Here is a 15,205-nt window from a genome sequence, read left to right as displayed (position 1 = left end):
CTAATTTAAAGCAGGTCTTGTTTACTTCTGTAGACCGATCTTGAATCAAATATGCTTTTGTATGTGCAACATAGAGCTATTTGTAGATACTGACATTTTTCAACATTCTTCTCAACTATTGCCAAATAAATATTTTTTTCATTACGCTTCCAGAAAATAAAATGTTTCTCGCGAACTGAATATGCAAAAGCACACACTAAGAAGTGTTTGTTTTGGTTGCTTACAGTTTTAAAACCACATGTCAATGGTGCTACTTTGAAGTTGTGAAAAACGCATTCCTATGAAGAAAAAAAAACATCTATTTGTAGTAAGCGATCAATCAAAACCTACAAAAGAGCTAGGCCAACGGTTGTGATTTGCATGTGCAGTCGGAATACGGGGTCTGTGAGACAGGCAACAGAAACCTGTTGAATTGTTGCAGCTCTGTGCACTTTCTAAACACAGGAAGGATTTACATAGATTTTTTTTTTAAACTGACAATTGATCATGGGAATATCGCATGGCCTTTTAGGGCTTAAAATAGTTCACCAGTTCTACTTGGCCAAGCACCAGAGGGGTGTCTGAGGGGAAACTTGCTGCCGGCTATGAGAAAAAGACTGCAAAATAGCAAAACATACAACACAATATGTTCTACAAACTGCATGCAGGACGTGCAAAGGTGCAAGCTGTTTTTGATCGAGATCTGCGGCTGGGCCTATAATTAAACTCTACTACTTCAAAGTACTTTTCTTTTGAAACCGGTGATTTTTGAGGTCAACAAATGTTGCCGTTTAAATCGATTTCAAGATCAATGCTGGCTATTTCAAAATTTGCCCAACTTCCAGATGTTTTGAAATCAGGAATGCGTGTGTGAGCGTGTAGTGGACCTAACCCTAAACTAGACTAATTAAACCAATCAGTCTTTTTTGAAAATATTTATTTTAAAACTGAAAAGCTAAAACGAATGCACGTAAACGGAAGACAATGGGGAGTAAATGATAACTAACTCCTGGTTGAACTACTGCATAAGAGAATACGCCAGAAATCTTTGCTGCTCTGACAACATATCCTCAATGCAGAAACACTAGGTAGAGGCGCAAAAGGACATCTATACATTGGCACACTCTTACTAACAATAAAGCAAGTGCCACAGGGTGTGATAGGAGGAAGTTATCCATCTCTTAATGGGACCAAAATCAACCGCTGGGAACAGGCACTTCAGGAGACACTCTAAACACATTTGGAAAGCGCTGCAGAGCAATGGGTGGAATCTCGTCTGTGTATACATTAAGGGCTGATTAATCAGGGTTACTGGCAAGCAATCAGAGAGCGGCTCATCCCGACGAGGTCTGTTTATAATGAAGCGCAGGATGAGAGAGACAGACAGGTGAGGACAGACAGCAGCAAACCTGAACAAGATGAATCCAATGGACTCGACGGCAGCCCTCCGAACATCATCGTTCACGTCACTTACCTGGCAGGAAGAGGGGCGAGAAATCAGAGCGGTGCATTCAGATAAAATAGCATTATTCTAAGGGTGAATTTAAATTTAAATTTAAAGGTTTGAGGCTCAAACTTTGAGCAGGCCAATCAAAACTTTTTGAACAATAAGATTTTTTTGTGTTTTTAAAGTTTCTTCTGCTCACCAAGCCTGCATTTATTTGACCCAGTAACATTGTGAAGTATTTTTACTATTTAAAATAGTCTATTTGAATATATTTTAACATGTAATTTATTCATGTGATTTCAGAGCTGAATTTTTCGCATCATTACTCTAGTCTTTAGTGTCACACGGTCCTTCAGAAATCATTATAATATGCTGATTTGCTGCATAAAAAACATTATTATTATCATTATCTGTATTTAAAACAGTTGAGCACATTAAGGATTATTTGATTAATAGAAATATCCAAAGATTTGCATTTATCTAAAATAAAAAATGCTTTTGTAACATTATACACTATACCATTCAAAAAGCTTGGAATCACTATCATTTTTGGAGGACAAATTATAGAAAATAATACTTTTATTTCGCAAGGATGCTTTAAATTGATCGAAAACTATGATACAGACATTATTTGTGTCACAAAAGATTTCTATTTCAGATAAATGCTGTTCTTTTGAACTTTATATTCATCAAAGAATCCTGAGCCAACTCTAGTCTAAATGTCTGAAATGCTCTCTTGCTAGACAACTTGCTAGGTCTTTTGGCAATGATGTCCCACAATGCTGTCTCGATAGGCTCAGTAAGTTTTGAGAAGAGGGTTGCCAAAAATGTTGTCTAGGTAAGAAGTTTACTAGGTATTACCAATTGATTTTAGGTCAAAGTGCTGCATAAATGTCCAAAATACTGTCTAGGTAGGCAACTTGCTAGGTTTTTTGGCAATAATGTACTACAATGCTGTCTAGATAGGTTGCTCAGTAGGTTTTGAGAAGACAGTTGCCAAAAATGTTGTCTAAGTAGGTAGTTTACTAGGTATTACCAATTGATTTTAGGTCAAAGTGCTGCATAAATGTCCAAAATGCTGTCTATGTAGACAACTTTCTAGTTTTTTTTTTTTTTTTTGGGGTCAATGATGTCTCACAATGCTGTCTAGATAGGTTGCTCAGGAGGTTTTGAGAAGACAATTGCCAAAATGCTGTCTAAGTAGGTAGTTTACTAGGTATTACCAATTGATTTTGGGACAATGTGCTGTCTAAATGTCCAAAATGGTGTCTATGTAGAGAACTTTCTAGTTTTTTTGTCAATAATGTCCTACAATGCTGTCTAGATAGGTTGTTCACTAGGTTTTGACAAGACAATTGCCAAAATGCCGTCTAGGTAGGTAGTTTACTAGGTATTACCAATTGATTTTGGGACTATGTGCTGTCTAAATGTCCAAAATGCTGTCTATGTAGACAACTTTCTATTTTTTTTTTTTTTTTTTGTCAATGATGTCCCACAATGCTGTCTATACAAGTTGCTCAATAGCTTTTGAGGAAACAATTGCCAAAAATGCTGTCTAGGTAGGTAGTTTACTAGGTATTACCAATTGATTTTGGGACCATGTGCTGTCTAAATGTCCAAAATACTGTCTAGGTAGGCAACTTGCTAGGTTTTTTTGTCAATGATGTCCCACAATGCTGTCTAGATAGGCTGCTCAGTAGGTTTTGAGACGACAATTACCAAAATGCTGTCTAAGTAGGTAGTTTACTAGGTATTACCAATTGATTTTGGGACCATGTGCTGTCTAAATGTCCAAAATACTGTCTAGGTAGGCAACTTGCTAGGTTTTTTTGTCAATGATGTCCCACAATGCTGTCTAGATAGGCTGCTCAGTAGGTTTTGAGACGACAATTACCAAAATGCTGTCTAAGTAGGTAGTTTACTAGGTATTACCAATTGATTTTAGGTCAAAGTGCTGCATAAATGTCCAAAATGCTGTCTATGTAGACAACTTTCTAGGTTTTTTTTTTTTTTTGGTCAATCATGTCCCACAATGCTGTCTAGATAGTTTGCTCAGGAGGTTTTGAGAAGACAATTGCCAAAATGTTGTCTAAGTAGGTAGTTTACTAGGTATTACCAATTGATTTTAGGTCAAAGTGCTGCATAAATGTCCAAAATGCTGTCTATGTAGACAACTTTCTAGGTTTTTTTTGTCAATGATGTCCCACAATGCTGTCTAGATAGTTTGCTCAGGAGGTTTTGAGAAGACAATTGCCAAAATGTTGTCTAAGTAGGTAGTTTACTAGGTATTACCAATTGATTTTAGGTCAAAGTGCTGCATAAATGTCCAAAATGCTGTCTATGTAGACAACTTTCTAGGTTTTTTTTTTTTTTTGGTCAATCATGTCCCACAATGCTGTCTAGATAGTTTGCTCAGGAGGTTTTGAGAAGACAATTGCCAAAATGTTGTCTAAGTAGGTAGTTTACTAGGTATTACCAATTGATTTTAGGTCAAAGTGCTGCATAAATGTCCAAAATGCTGTCTATGTAGACAACTTTCTAGGTTTTTTTTGTCAATGATGTCCCACAATGCTGTCTAGATAGTTTGCTCAGGAGGTTTTGAGAAGACAATTGCCAAAATGTTGTCTAAGTAGGTAGTTTACTAGGTATTACCAATTGATTTTAGGTCAAAGTGCTGCATAAATGTCCAAAATGCTGTCTATGTAGACAACTTTCTAGGTTTTTTTTTTTTTGGTCAATGATGTCCCACAATGCTGTCTAGATAGTTTGCTCAGGAGGTTTTGAGAAGACAATTGCCAAAATGTTGTCTAAGTAGGTAGTTTACTAGGTATTACCAATTGATTTTGGGACAATGTGCTGTCTAAATGTCCAAAATACTGTCTAGGTAGGCAACTTGCTAGGTTTTTTGGCAATAATGTACTACAATGCTGTCTAGATAGGTTGCTCAGTAGGTTTTGAGAAGACAGTTGCCAAAAATGCTGTCTAGGTAGGTAGTTTACTAGGTATTGCCAATTGATTTTGGGACCATGTGCTGTCTAAATGTCCAAAATGCTCTCTAGGTAGGCAACTTGCTAGGTTTTTTTGTCAATGATGTCCCACAATGCTGTCTAGATAGGCTGCTCAGTAGGTTTTGAGACGACAATTACCAAAATGCTGTCTAAGTAGGTAGTTTACTAGGTATTACCAATTGATTTTAGGTCAAAGTGCTGCATAAATGTCCAAAATGCTGTCTATGTAGACAACTTTCTAGGTTTTTTTTTTTTTTTTTTTGGTCAATGATGTCCCACAATGCTGTCTAGATAGTTTGCTCAGGAGGTTTTGAGAAGACAATTGCCAAAATGTTGTCTAAGTAGGTAGTTTACTAGGTATTACCAATTGATTTTAGGTCAAAGTGCTGCATAAATGTCCAAAATGCTGTCTATGTAGACAACTTTCTAGGTTTTTTTTGTCAATGATGTCCCACAATGCTGTCTAGATAGTTTGCTCAGGAGGTTTTGAGAAGACAATTGCCAAAATGTTGTCTAAGTAGGTAGTTTACTAGGTATTACCAATTGATTTTAGGTCAAAGTGCTGCATAAATGTCCAAAATGCTGTCTATGTAGACAACTTTCTAGGTTTTTTTTTTTTTTTTTTTTTGGTCAATGATGTCCCACAATGCTGTCTAGATAGTTTGCTCAGGAGGTTTTGAGAAGACAATTGCCAAAATGTTGTCTAAGTAGGTAGTTTACTAGGTATTACCAATTGATTTTAGGTCAAAGTGCTGCATAAATGTCCAAAATGCTCTCTAGGTAGGCAACTTGCTAGGTTTTTTTGTCAATGATGTCCCACAATGCTGTCTAGATAGGCTGCTCAGTAGGTTTTGAGACGACAATTACCAAAATGCTGTCTAAGTAGGTAGTTTACTAGGTATTACCAATTGATTTTGGGACCATGTGCTGTCTAAATGTCCAAAATACTGTCTAGGTAGGCAACTTGCTAGGTTTTTTGTCAATGATGTCCCACAATGCTGTCTAGATAGGCTGCTCAGTAGGTTTTGAGACGACAATTACCAAAATGCTGTCTAAGTAGGTAGTTTACTAGGTATTACCAATTGATTTTGGGACCATGTGCTGTCTAAATGTCCAAAATACTGTCTAGGTAGGCAACTTGCTAGGTTTTTTTGTCAATGATGTCCCACAATGCTGTCTAGATAGGCTGCTCAGTAGGTTTTGAGACGACAATTACCAAAATGCTGTCTAAGTAGGTAGTTTACTAGGTATTACCAATTGATTTTAGGTCAAAGTGCTGCATAAATGTCCAAAATGCTGTCTATGTAGACAACTTTCTAGGTTTTTTTTTTTTTTTGGTCAATGATGTCCCACAATGCTGTCTAGATAGTTTGCTCAGGAGGTTTTGAGAAGACAATTGCCAAAATGTTGTCTAAGTAGGTAGTTTACTAGGTATTACCAATTGATTTTAGGTCAAAGTGCTGCATAAATGTCCAAAATGCTGTCTATGTAGACAACTTTCTAGGTTTTTTTTTTTTTTTTTTTTGGTCAATGATGTCCCACAATGCTGTCTAGATAGTTTGCTCAGGAGGTTTTGAGAAGACAATTGCCAAAATGTTGTCTAAGTAGGTAGTTTACTAGGTATTACCAATTGATTTTGGGACTATGTGCTGTCTAAATGTCCAAAATGGTGTCTATGTAGAGAACTTTCTAGTTTTTTTGTCAATAATGTCCTACAATGCTGTCTAGAAAGGTTGTTCACTAGGTTTTGACAAGACAATTGCCAAAATGCCGTCTAGGTAGGTAGTTTACTAGGTATTACCAATTGATTTTGGGACTATGTGCTGTCTAATTGTCCAAAATGCTGTCTATGTAGACAACTTTCTATTTTTTTTTTTTTGACAATTATGTCCCACAATGCTGTCTATATAAGTTGCTCAATAGGTTTTGAGAAAACCATTGCCAAAATGCTGTCTAGGTAGGTAGTTTACTAGGTATTACCAATTGATTTTGGGACTATGTGCTGTCTAAATGTCCAAAATGCTGTCTATGTAGACAACTTTCTATTTTTTTTTTTTTTTGACAATTATGTCCCACAATGCTGTCTATATAAGTTGCTCAATAGGTTTTGAGAAAACCATTGCCAAAATGCTGTCTAGGTAGGTAGTTTACTAGGTATTACCAACTGATTTTGGGACAATGTGCTGTCTAAATGCCAAAATTCTGTCTAGGTAGTCAACCTTCTGTCCCACAATGCTGTTTTCAACATAATATCAATAAATGATTTTTTTTATTGAGCAGCAAATCAGAATATTAGAATTATTTCTGAAGGATCATGTGACTGGAGTAATTCAGCTTTGAAATCACAGGAATAAACTACATTTTAAAATACATTCAAATAGAAAACAGATCTTTTAAATTGTAAAAATATTTAAAATTTAAGTTTTTTCCTGTACTTTGGATCAAATAAATGCAGGCTTAGCGAGCAGAAAAGACTTCTTTAAAAAATAAATAAATAAATAAAAACTCAAAATCTTACTGTCCAAAATCTTTTGACTGGTAGTGTATCCATTTCAATTTATAATAAATCAGATCTCCCACATGTCCACAATATCACAATACCATCCTGTTAGACTTTAAATCCACATACAAGCTAACCCTCAATCCCTCAGTGAGCAATAGCTAACTTAAACTCTGTTTGGCAAGCAAGTTTTTTTTTTTATAAGCCATATGTAATAATTAAAGCTGAAGTGCCTGAGCTTTACCAGAGCATAACACTGAAAGAAATACTGATATTACAACAAAAGGTAAGGCAGAACAGGAAACAAGAGTAACACTGCAAGCCCTTATATTTCAAGTACAAAAACACTTATGGAAATGTCGCCACCTGCAGGAAAAGCAGGATAGATGCCCTGCTAAAAAAGTTTAGTTTAACTATTATTTTTTATTTCCTTACATAATCGGAAAATCAGATTATGGCCTTTTTTCCCTCAATTCTAAAAATGCTGACTGGTTTAAAATGATATCTAATCTAATAAAGATTTGGTGATGCAATCTGATAAAGCTGATACTGTTGATATAAGATGACTGATATTCCTGATTTTCTCTCTGCTGCCTTGACCGAGAAGTTACATAAAAAAAGTAATTTATATTATATTACATGTGACCCTGGACCACAAAACTAGTCATAAGTAGCACGGATATATTTGTAGCAATATACAAAAATGCATTGTGTGGGTCAAAATTAGCATTTTTTCTTTTATGCCAAAAATCATCTTCTATGAATGCATCAAAAGTTCACTTTTGATTACTAAAATGCAGTGCTAAGAACTTCATTTGGACAACTTCAAAGGCGATTTTCTCAATATTTAAATTTTTTTGCATCCTCAGATTGCAGATCTTCTAAACAGATCTGTTCTCAACCAAATATTGTCCTATCCTAATAAACCATACATAAATGACTGGTTTTGTGGTCCAGGGTCACATATTATATTATATTATACTATATTATGTTATATTATTTTACATTAAAGTGTGTCTTCCCCTAACTTTTTCCATTTAATAAGGTGAAGTTATATTTTGCAAGCAACGTTTTTAAAAAGTCTGCAGGATTACAATCTATTCATTCCATCCGTAACTGAGGAATGACTCCTATATTTATTTGCTTCTAATAATACTTATTGTTTAATAATATGTGCTGGTCTAAAACTCACAGCCACGTGTAGCAGTCGTCGGATGGCTTTGTTGTTCCCAGAGCCGCAGTACGCCATGGCCACTGTGTACATTCCCGAGCGGCGCAGGATGGGGTCCTGTCGGGACATTGAGATAAAACAGAAGCTCAATGCGATGAAAGACCAGAACCTCAGACCTCAGCAAGCCAACGCAGTTAATGTATTCACCAAGTAAACATAGCGTTCTGGAAACAGTTACCACAAAGAATCTATTCTGCCTGTTAGAGACGGAATTAACATTATTCAAAGTAGCCTAAAAATATATGCGCTTTTCTGTGTGTGTATATATATATATACTCCGTGCTCACCTTATCTCTACATAGACTTTCAATTAGAGTATCAGCCTCCTCCATCCTTCCGTACATGACCATGGCGATGCCCACAGCCAGTCCACGCAGGATCTTCTCGTGCTGGGTCTCTTGAGCGTAACCCACCATGTCCTCAATGGCCTGAGCCGACTTTGAGCCCAACATCACCAGCCCCAGAGCAAGACCAGCTGCCTCTCCTGTGACAACAACAATTAGCAAGATGACAGTGAGCTTAAACCTGAATGCATGAGAACAAAGCAGAGATGTTTACAAGTCTTTAACTTGGGGTCTGAAGCCTAAGTCAAGTCTCGAGTCTTTGGTCATCTCCTAAAAGCACTGTCTATTCAAAATGTCTACAATAATCAAAAATGTTCTCATCTTGAGCAGAAAAGAAAGATTATATCCCAGCCATCTGACAACAATATTCCTAATTATAATTACCCTACATAATTATTTTAAAAATGTTCTTAGCCTATGGAATAATAATGCTAAATTTAGATCCTCTTGTCACATCTGGTTTGAACTGTCAGAGTCATAGGTTACTAAGAAAAACTAGATAAAAACATGTGTCAAGACAAACTTTAAGTTGGCTTGAAAAAGCTTGATCAGAAAGGGTGAAAAATTTGAAAGTTTTATAAAGTTTTAAAATAAATGTTATGGTTTTCAGTCTGAAAAGGACTGAAGTTTAAAGTAGTTTTAAAGCTTAAAGCTTGAATGTTTTGAAGGCAATACAGTCTGTCAGATGGACGAATAAATGGATAGATAGCATGTTTTTAACGTATTTAACATGTTACTAGCATGACTAGCAAGTTACTAGCATGTTGCTAACATCTTTCTAACATGATTAACATGTTGTTAGCATGATTATCACACTATTAGCATGTTTCTAGCATGATTAGCATATTGGTAGCATGTTTCTAGCTTGATTAACGTATTGGTAGCATGTTTCTAGCATGATTAACATGCTTCTAACATGCAGCTAGCATGATTTGCAAGTTACTAGCATGTTGCTAGCATGTTCTTAACATGACTAACATGTTATTAGCATGTAGCTAGCATGATTAGAACGTTGCTAGCTAGAACGTTGCTTGATTTTACCATTAATAGCATGATTAACATGTTTTGAGCCTGATTAGCTTGTTGTTAAGATGTTTCTAACATGATTAACAAGTTGTTAGCATGATTAGCATGTCGTTAAAATTTTTCTAACATGTTGCTAACATGATTAGAATATAGCTGGTATGATGTTAGCATTAGTAGCGTGTTTCAAGCATGATTAGCATGTTGTTAACATTTCTAACATTATTAGCATGTTACTAACGTGTAGCTAGCATGATTAGAAAGTTACTAGCATGACTAGCAAGTTACAAGCATGATTAACATGTTTCTAACCTAATTAGCATGTTGTTGACATGTTTCGAGCATGACTAGCAAGTGATTAGAATGTTTCTAACCTGATTAGTTTGTTACTAGCATGCTAAAACTGCTAGCCTGATTAAAATTTCGGTAGCCTGATGTTAGCATTTGTAGCCTATTTGTAGCATGAATTGCATGTTGTTAACATGTTTCTGGCCTGATTAACATGTTTTTAGCAATATTAACATACTGTTAGCATGTTTCTGCATGTCTCTAACACGATTTATATTTTACTAACTTGTAGCTAGCATGAGTAGCAAGTTACTAACATTTTGCTAACATGTTTCTAACACAATTAACATGTTACTAACTTGTAGAAGCATTACTAGCAAATTACTAACATTTTGCCAACATGTTCCTAACATGTAACTAGCATGTTTCTAACACGATTAACATGTTCCTAGCATGAAGCTAGCATGATTAGAATGCCGCTAGCACGATGTGAGCATAAATTAACATGTTGTTAACATGTTTTTAACCTGATTAGAATGTTGTTAGCATGTTTCTAGCCTGATTAACGTGTTTTTAGCAATATTAACATACTGTTAACATGTTTCTGCATGTTTCTAACACGATTAACATGTTACTAACTTGTAGCTAGCATGATTAGCAAGTTACTAGCATTTTGCTAACATGTTCCTAACATGATTAACATGTTACTAGCATGTAACTAGCATGATTAGAATGCCGCTAGCACAATGTGAGCATTAATTAACATGTTGTTAACATGTTTTTAGCCTGATTAGAATGTTGTTAGCATGTTTCTAGCCTAATTAGTATCACTAACATAATTCTAGTTGCTAGGTTTGGCTACTGTTCCGGCTTGTGATCGGGATGGATGCCGGGGTGTGGGTGCAGTCTGTCTTTTGAATATCAGTTTATAAGTATTTAAGGATAAAAGACTCAAGTTGCTTTTAAAATATTAAGGAGTTTTTTTTCCTTGAGCCGAGTCAAGTTTGGAGTCATTTTAGGTCGTGTCTGAAGTCAAGAATTATTAAAAAAAGGTGGTGAAAGTAAATAATCTGTAAGATGTAGTACATGCCTGTTACGGCATCATCCTGATAGAGGTTTGATTTGAGCAGATCGTAGACGTCTTGGCGAGCAGTGCCTAGTGCAGCTAACCCGAGACCCAGAGCGCCACCGTGACGAACAATCTGCGAAAAAAATAAAATAATATAAAGAATTATTCCTGCTTTTTTGGAGTTGCAGTGCTGGGAAGCTTTACATGAACGTGATTATGCATCATACATACATCATTACTGGCATTCTTCAGCTGGCTCAGGAGGTAGTCAATGATGTCCCCTCCGTGATTAGCGTGGATCAGCCCAAGAGCATACAGCCCTCCTCCTTCCTGATAGGCTGATCCTGGCGAGGTGTCTTTAGGCAGGTAAGTGGCCATTAACTGTAATGCTTCCTTTTCATGGCCCTGGACACAAATGCAAATGTAACAAATTAAATTAAAAACAGTAACAAGATTAATAAAACATTTTCTTAAATCAAGAAAACAATATATTCCAGGACACTTTACACGGACAATACAAAATATGAGCTTAATATGCTGGAATATCCCTTTTTTTGTAATGGCAGAAAATCATGTAATAACAGGACTGCAGGCAATTTAAAGTTTAAAAAAAAAGTAATAATCTTAAATTACAATTTAAATCTAAAACCAACATGCATCTCAAACAAAAGCAAACTTGTAAAACAAACATACATATAAAACAAAAAAAATTGAGCTAACATCTAAAACAAACATTTAAAAAACAAAAAGCAAACAAGCATTTAACTAAAGCAAACACATAAAACAAAAATAAACATCTGAAACAAACGTACACAAACATCTAAAACTAAGAAAAACAAAGAAAAATCAGATTCAAACAAACATCTGAAACTAAAGCATACAAACATGTAAAACAAATTAAAACAAACTTGGAAACATCTGAAAAAAAGCAAGCAAATATCTAAAACTATAACAAACATTAAAAACAAACATACACCTAAAACTAAAACTATAGCAAACAAACCGCTAAAACAAACAAAACATGTATAACAAAAATAAATGCAAAAATCTAAAAACACAAGCATCTAAAACGAAAGCAAACAAATGCAAACAAATGTCTAAGACAAACACGTAAAACAAAAATGCAAACACCTAAAACTAAAATAAACTCAACCGTCCGAAACAAATGCAAGCAAACATCCAAAACTAAGGCAAACAAACAAGTAAAACAAAAAAACTCAAACATCCAAAACAAATGCAAGCAAATATCTAAAACTAAAAATGAACATACACCTAAAACAAAAACCAGAGCAAACAAACAGCTAAAACAAAAAAGCAAATATGTAAAACAAATATACAAACATCTAAAAACAAATAAAAATAAATTCAAATATCTCAAACTAATTTCTAAACAAACTAAAGTAAATTAATGCAAACGTCTAAGACAGTCGTAAAACAAAACTAAAGCAAACAAACAAGTAAAACAAAAATAATCTCAAACATCTGAAACAAATGCAAGCACATATCTAAAACTAAAAACAAACATACACCTAAAACTAAAACTATAGCAAACAAACCGCTAAAACAAACGAAAACAAACAAACATGTATAACAAAATAAATGCAAAAATCTAAAAACACAAGTATCTAAAACGAAAGCAAACAAATGCAAACAAATGTCTAAGACAAACACGTAAAACAAAAATGCAAACACCTAAAACTAAAATAAACTCAAACATCCAAAACAAATGCAAGCAAACATCCAACACTAAGGCAAACAAACAAGTAAAACAAAAATGAACTCAAATATCTGAAACAAATGCAAGCAAACATCCAACACTAAGGCAAACAAACAAGCAAAACAAAAAAACTCAAACATCCAAAACAAATGCAAGCAAATATCTAAAACTAAAAACGAACATACACCTAAAACAAAAACCAGAGCAAACAAACAGCTAAAACAAAAAAAGCAAACATGTAAAACAAATATACAAACATCTAAAAACAAATAAAAATAAATTCAAATATCTCAAACTAATTTCTAAACAAACTAAAACAAACAAAAGTAAATTAATGCAAACGTCTAAGACAGTCGTAAAACAAAACTAAAGCAAACAAACAAGTAAAACAAAAATAATCTCAAACATCTGAAATAAATGCAAGCAAATATCTAAAACTAAAAACAAACATACACCTGAAACAAAAACCAGAGCAAACAAAACAGCTAAAACAAACAAAAGCAAATTAATGCAAACAAACGTCCGAGACAAAGTTGTAAAACAAAACTAAAGCAAACAAGTAAAACAAAAATAATCTCAAACATCTGAAACAAATGCAAGCAAATATCTAAAACTAAAATCTAACATACACCTAAAACAAAAACCAGAGCAAACAAACAGCTAAAACAAACAAAAGCAAACATGTAAAACAAATATACAAACATCTAAAAACAAATAAAAATAAACTCAAATATCTCAAACTAATTTCTAAACAAACTAAAGCAAACATCCTACAAACGAACTAACGCAAACATCTAAAACAAACAAAAGTAAATTAATGCAAACGTCTAAGACAGTCGTAAAACAAAACTAAAGCAAACAAAGTAAAAAAAAATCTCAAACATCTGAAACAAATGCAAGCAAATATCTAAAACTAAATGAAACAAAAACTAGAGCAAACAAACAGCTAAAACACACAAAAGCAAAATGTAAAACAAATATACAAACATCTAAACAAAAAAATAAACTAATTTCTAAACAAACTAAAGGAAACAAACATCCTACAAACGAGCAAACGCAAACATCTAAAACAAAAGTAAATTAATGCAAACGTCTAAGACAAAGTCGTAAAACAAAACTAAAGCAAACAAACAAGTAAAACAAAAATAATCTCAAACATCTGAAACAAATGCAAGCAAATATCTAAAACTAAAAACAAACATACACCTAAAACAAAAACCAGAACAAACAAACAGCTAAAACAAACAAAAGCAAACATGTAAAACAAATATACAAACATATAAAAAAAATAGTCAAATATCTCAAATTTCTAAACAAATTAAAGCAAACAAACATCCAACAAACGCAAACATCTAAAGCAAACAAAAGTAAATTAATGCAAATGTCTAAGACAAAGTCGTAAAACAAAACTATTTTTGTTTTACTTGTTTGTTTGCTTTAATCTCAAACATCTGAAATGAATGCAAGCAAATATCTAAAACTAAAAACAAACATACACCTAAAACAAAAACTAGAGCAAACAAAACAGCTAAAACAAACAAAAGCAAACATGTAAAACAAATAAACAAACATCTAAAAACTAAAAAATAAACTCAAATATCTCAAATTTCTAAACAAATTAAAGCAAACAAACATCCTACAAACGAACAAACGCAAACATCTAAAGCATACAAAAGCACACAAACAAAATTAACACAAACAGACAAAGTCGTAAAACAACTTAAGCAAACAAACAAGTAAAACAAAAATAATCTCAAACATCTGAAACAAATGCAAGCAAATATCTAAAACAAAAACCAGAGCAAACAAAACAGCTACAACAAACATGTAAAACAAATAAACGCAAAGATCTGAAACAAACGCAAGCAAATTTCTAAACAAACATCTAAAACTAAAGCAAAAAACACCCTGAAAGTCAACAATTGCAAACAAACATCTAAAACAAACAAACAGCTACAATAAACAATAAAACTGTGGAAAGTTTTTAGAGCAAATATGTAATGCTAACCTTGTGAATGACCCCAAGACTGGCTGTTGCTGTGAATTTGGCCCAGTTAGTTGCTCTTGCCAGCCACTCCAAATTCTCTCTGTGAAATGCAAAAGTGACAATTAGCATAATCATCAGTTTTCTTGTTATCAGTATCATGAAGCCAAATTTCGATTAGCAAGACTGTAAATGTGCTTTACCGTAGAAACTGGTCACTCGTTGTTCCTGTGTGCATGAATGAATTTGCTATGACCGTCGCCGTGTGACAAACCGAATTTCGCACCGCATCCTGAAAAGAGTCAGGAATAAAACTATCAGCTTGCCAACATCTGGGATGTGATTGATAACAAATGTACATCATTAGAGGCTTTAATCAGTTCAAGAGCTGGATTCTCACCTTTGTGTTTTTGAGAATCATCAGATCTGTGTTGTTGTTTCGAATGAGGAACTGAAGGTGCAGCTCGATGGCCATTTCACCACTCAGTATTTTGATCATTTTCGAGTTCTGGTCTTTTGGCTCAGCCTTCTATTTTAAGAAAACAAATTCAATAAACAAACTCACATTTTTTTGTACAAGCGTGATATCCGATAAGCTGAAAGACTTGATGACTA

The 15,205-nt window shown here is 34.1% G+C and overlaps 1 protein-coding gene across 1 annotated transcript in view; it reads right to left on the bottom strand.

The window, feature by feature from the left end:
• psmd1 (proteasome 26S subunit, non-ATPase 1) overlaps positions 1–15,205 on the bottom strand; it is an 89,240-nt gene that overhangs the window by 55,675 nt on the left and 18,360 nt on the right. The window contains exons 9-16 of the mRNA XM_073843920.1: positions 14,991–15,119; positions 14,794–14,882; positions 14,615–14,693; positions 11,121–11,294; positions 10,911–11,022; positions 8,453–8,649; positions 8,127–8,222; positions 1,389–1,453 (exon numbers count right to left, since the gene is read on the bottom strand). Of these exons, the coding sequence (XP_073700021.1) occupies positions 1,389–1,453; positions 8,127–8,222; positions 8,453–8,649; positions 10,911–11,022; positions 11,121–11,294; positions 14,615–14,693; positions 14,794–14,882; positions 14,991–15,119 (941 nt within the window). The remainder of the gene's footprint in view (positions 1–1,388; positions 1,454–8,126; positions 8,223–8,452; positions 8,650–10,910; positions 11,023–11,120; positions 11,295–14,614; positions 14,694–14,793; positions 14,883–14,990; positions 15,120–15,205) is intronic.

The sequence above is a fragment of the Garra rufa genome, chromosome 7 (genome assembly GCF_049309525.1).
Source record: "Garra rufa chromosome 7, GarRuf1.0, whole genome shotgun sequence".
Classification (NCBI taxonomy): domain Eukaryota; kingdom Metazoa; phylum Chordata; class Actinopteri; order Cypriniformes; family Cyprinidae; genus Garra; species Garra rufa.
This window is presented reverse-complemented; position numbering and strand designations above follow the sequence as displayed.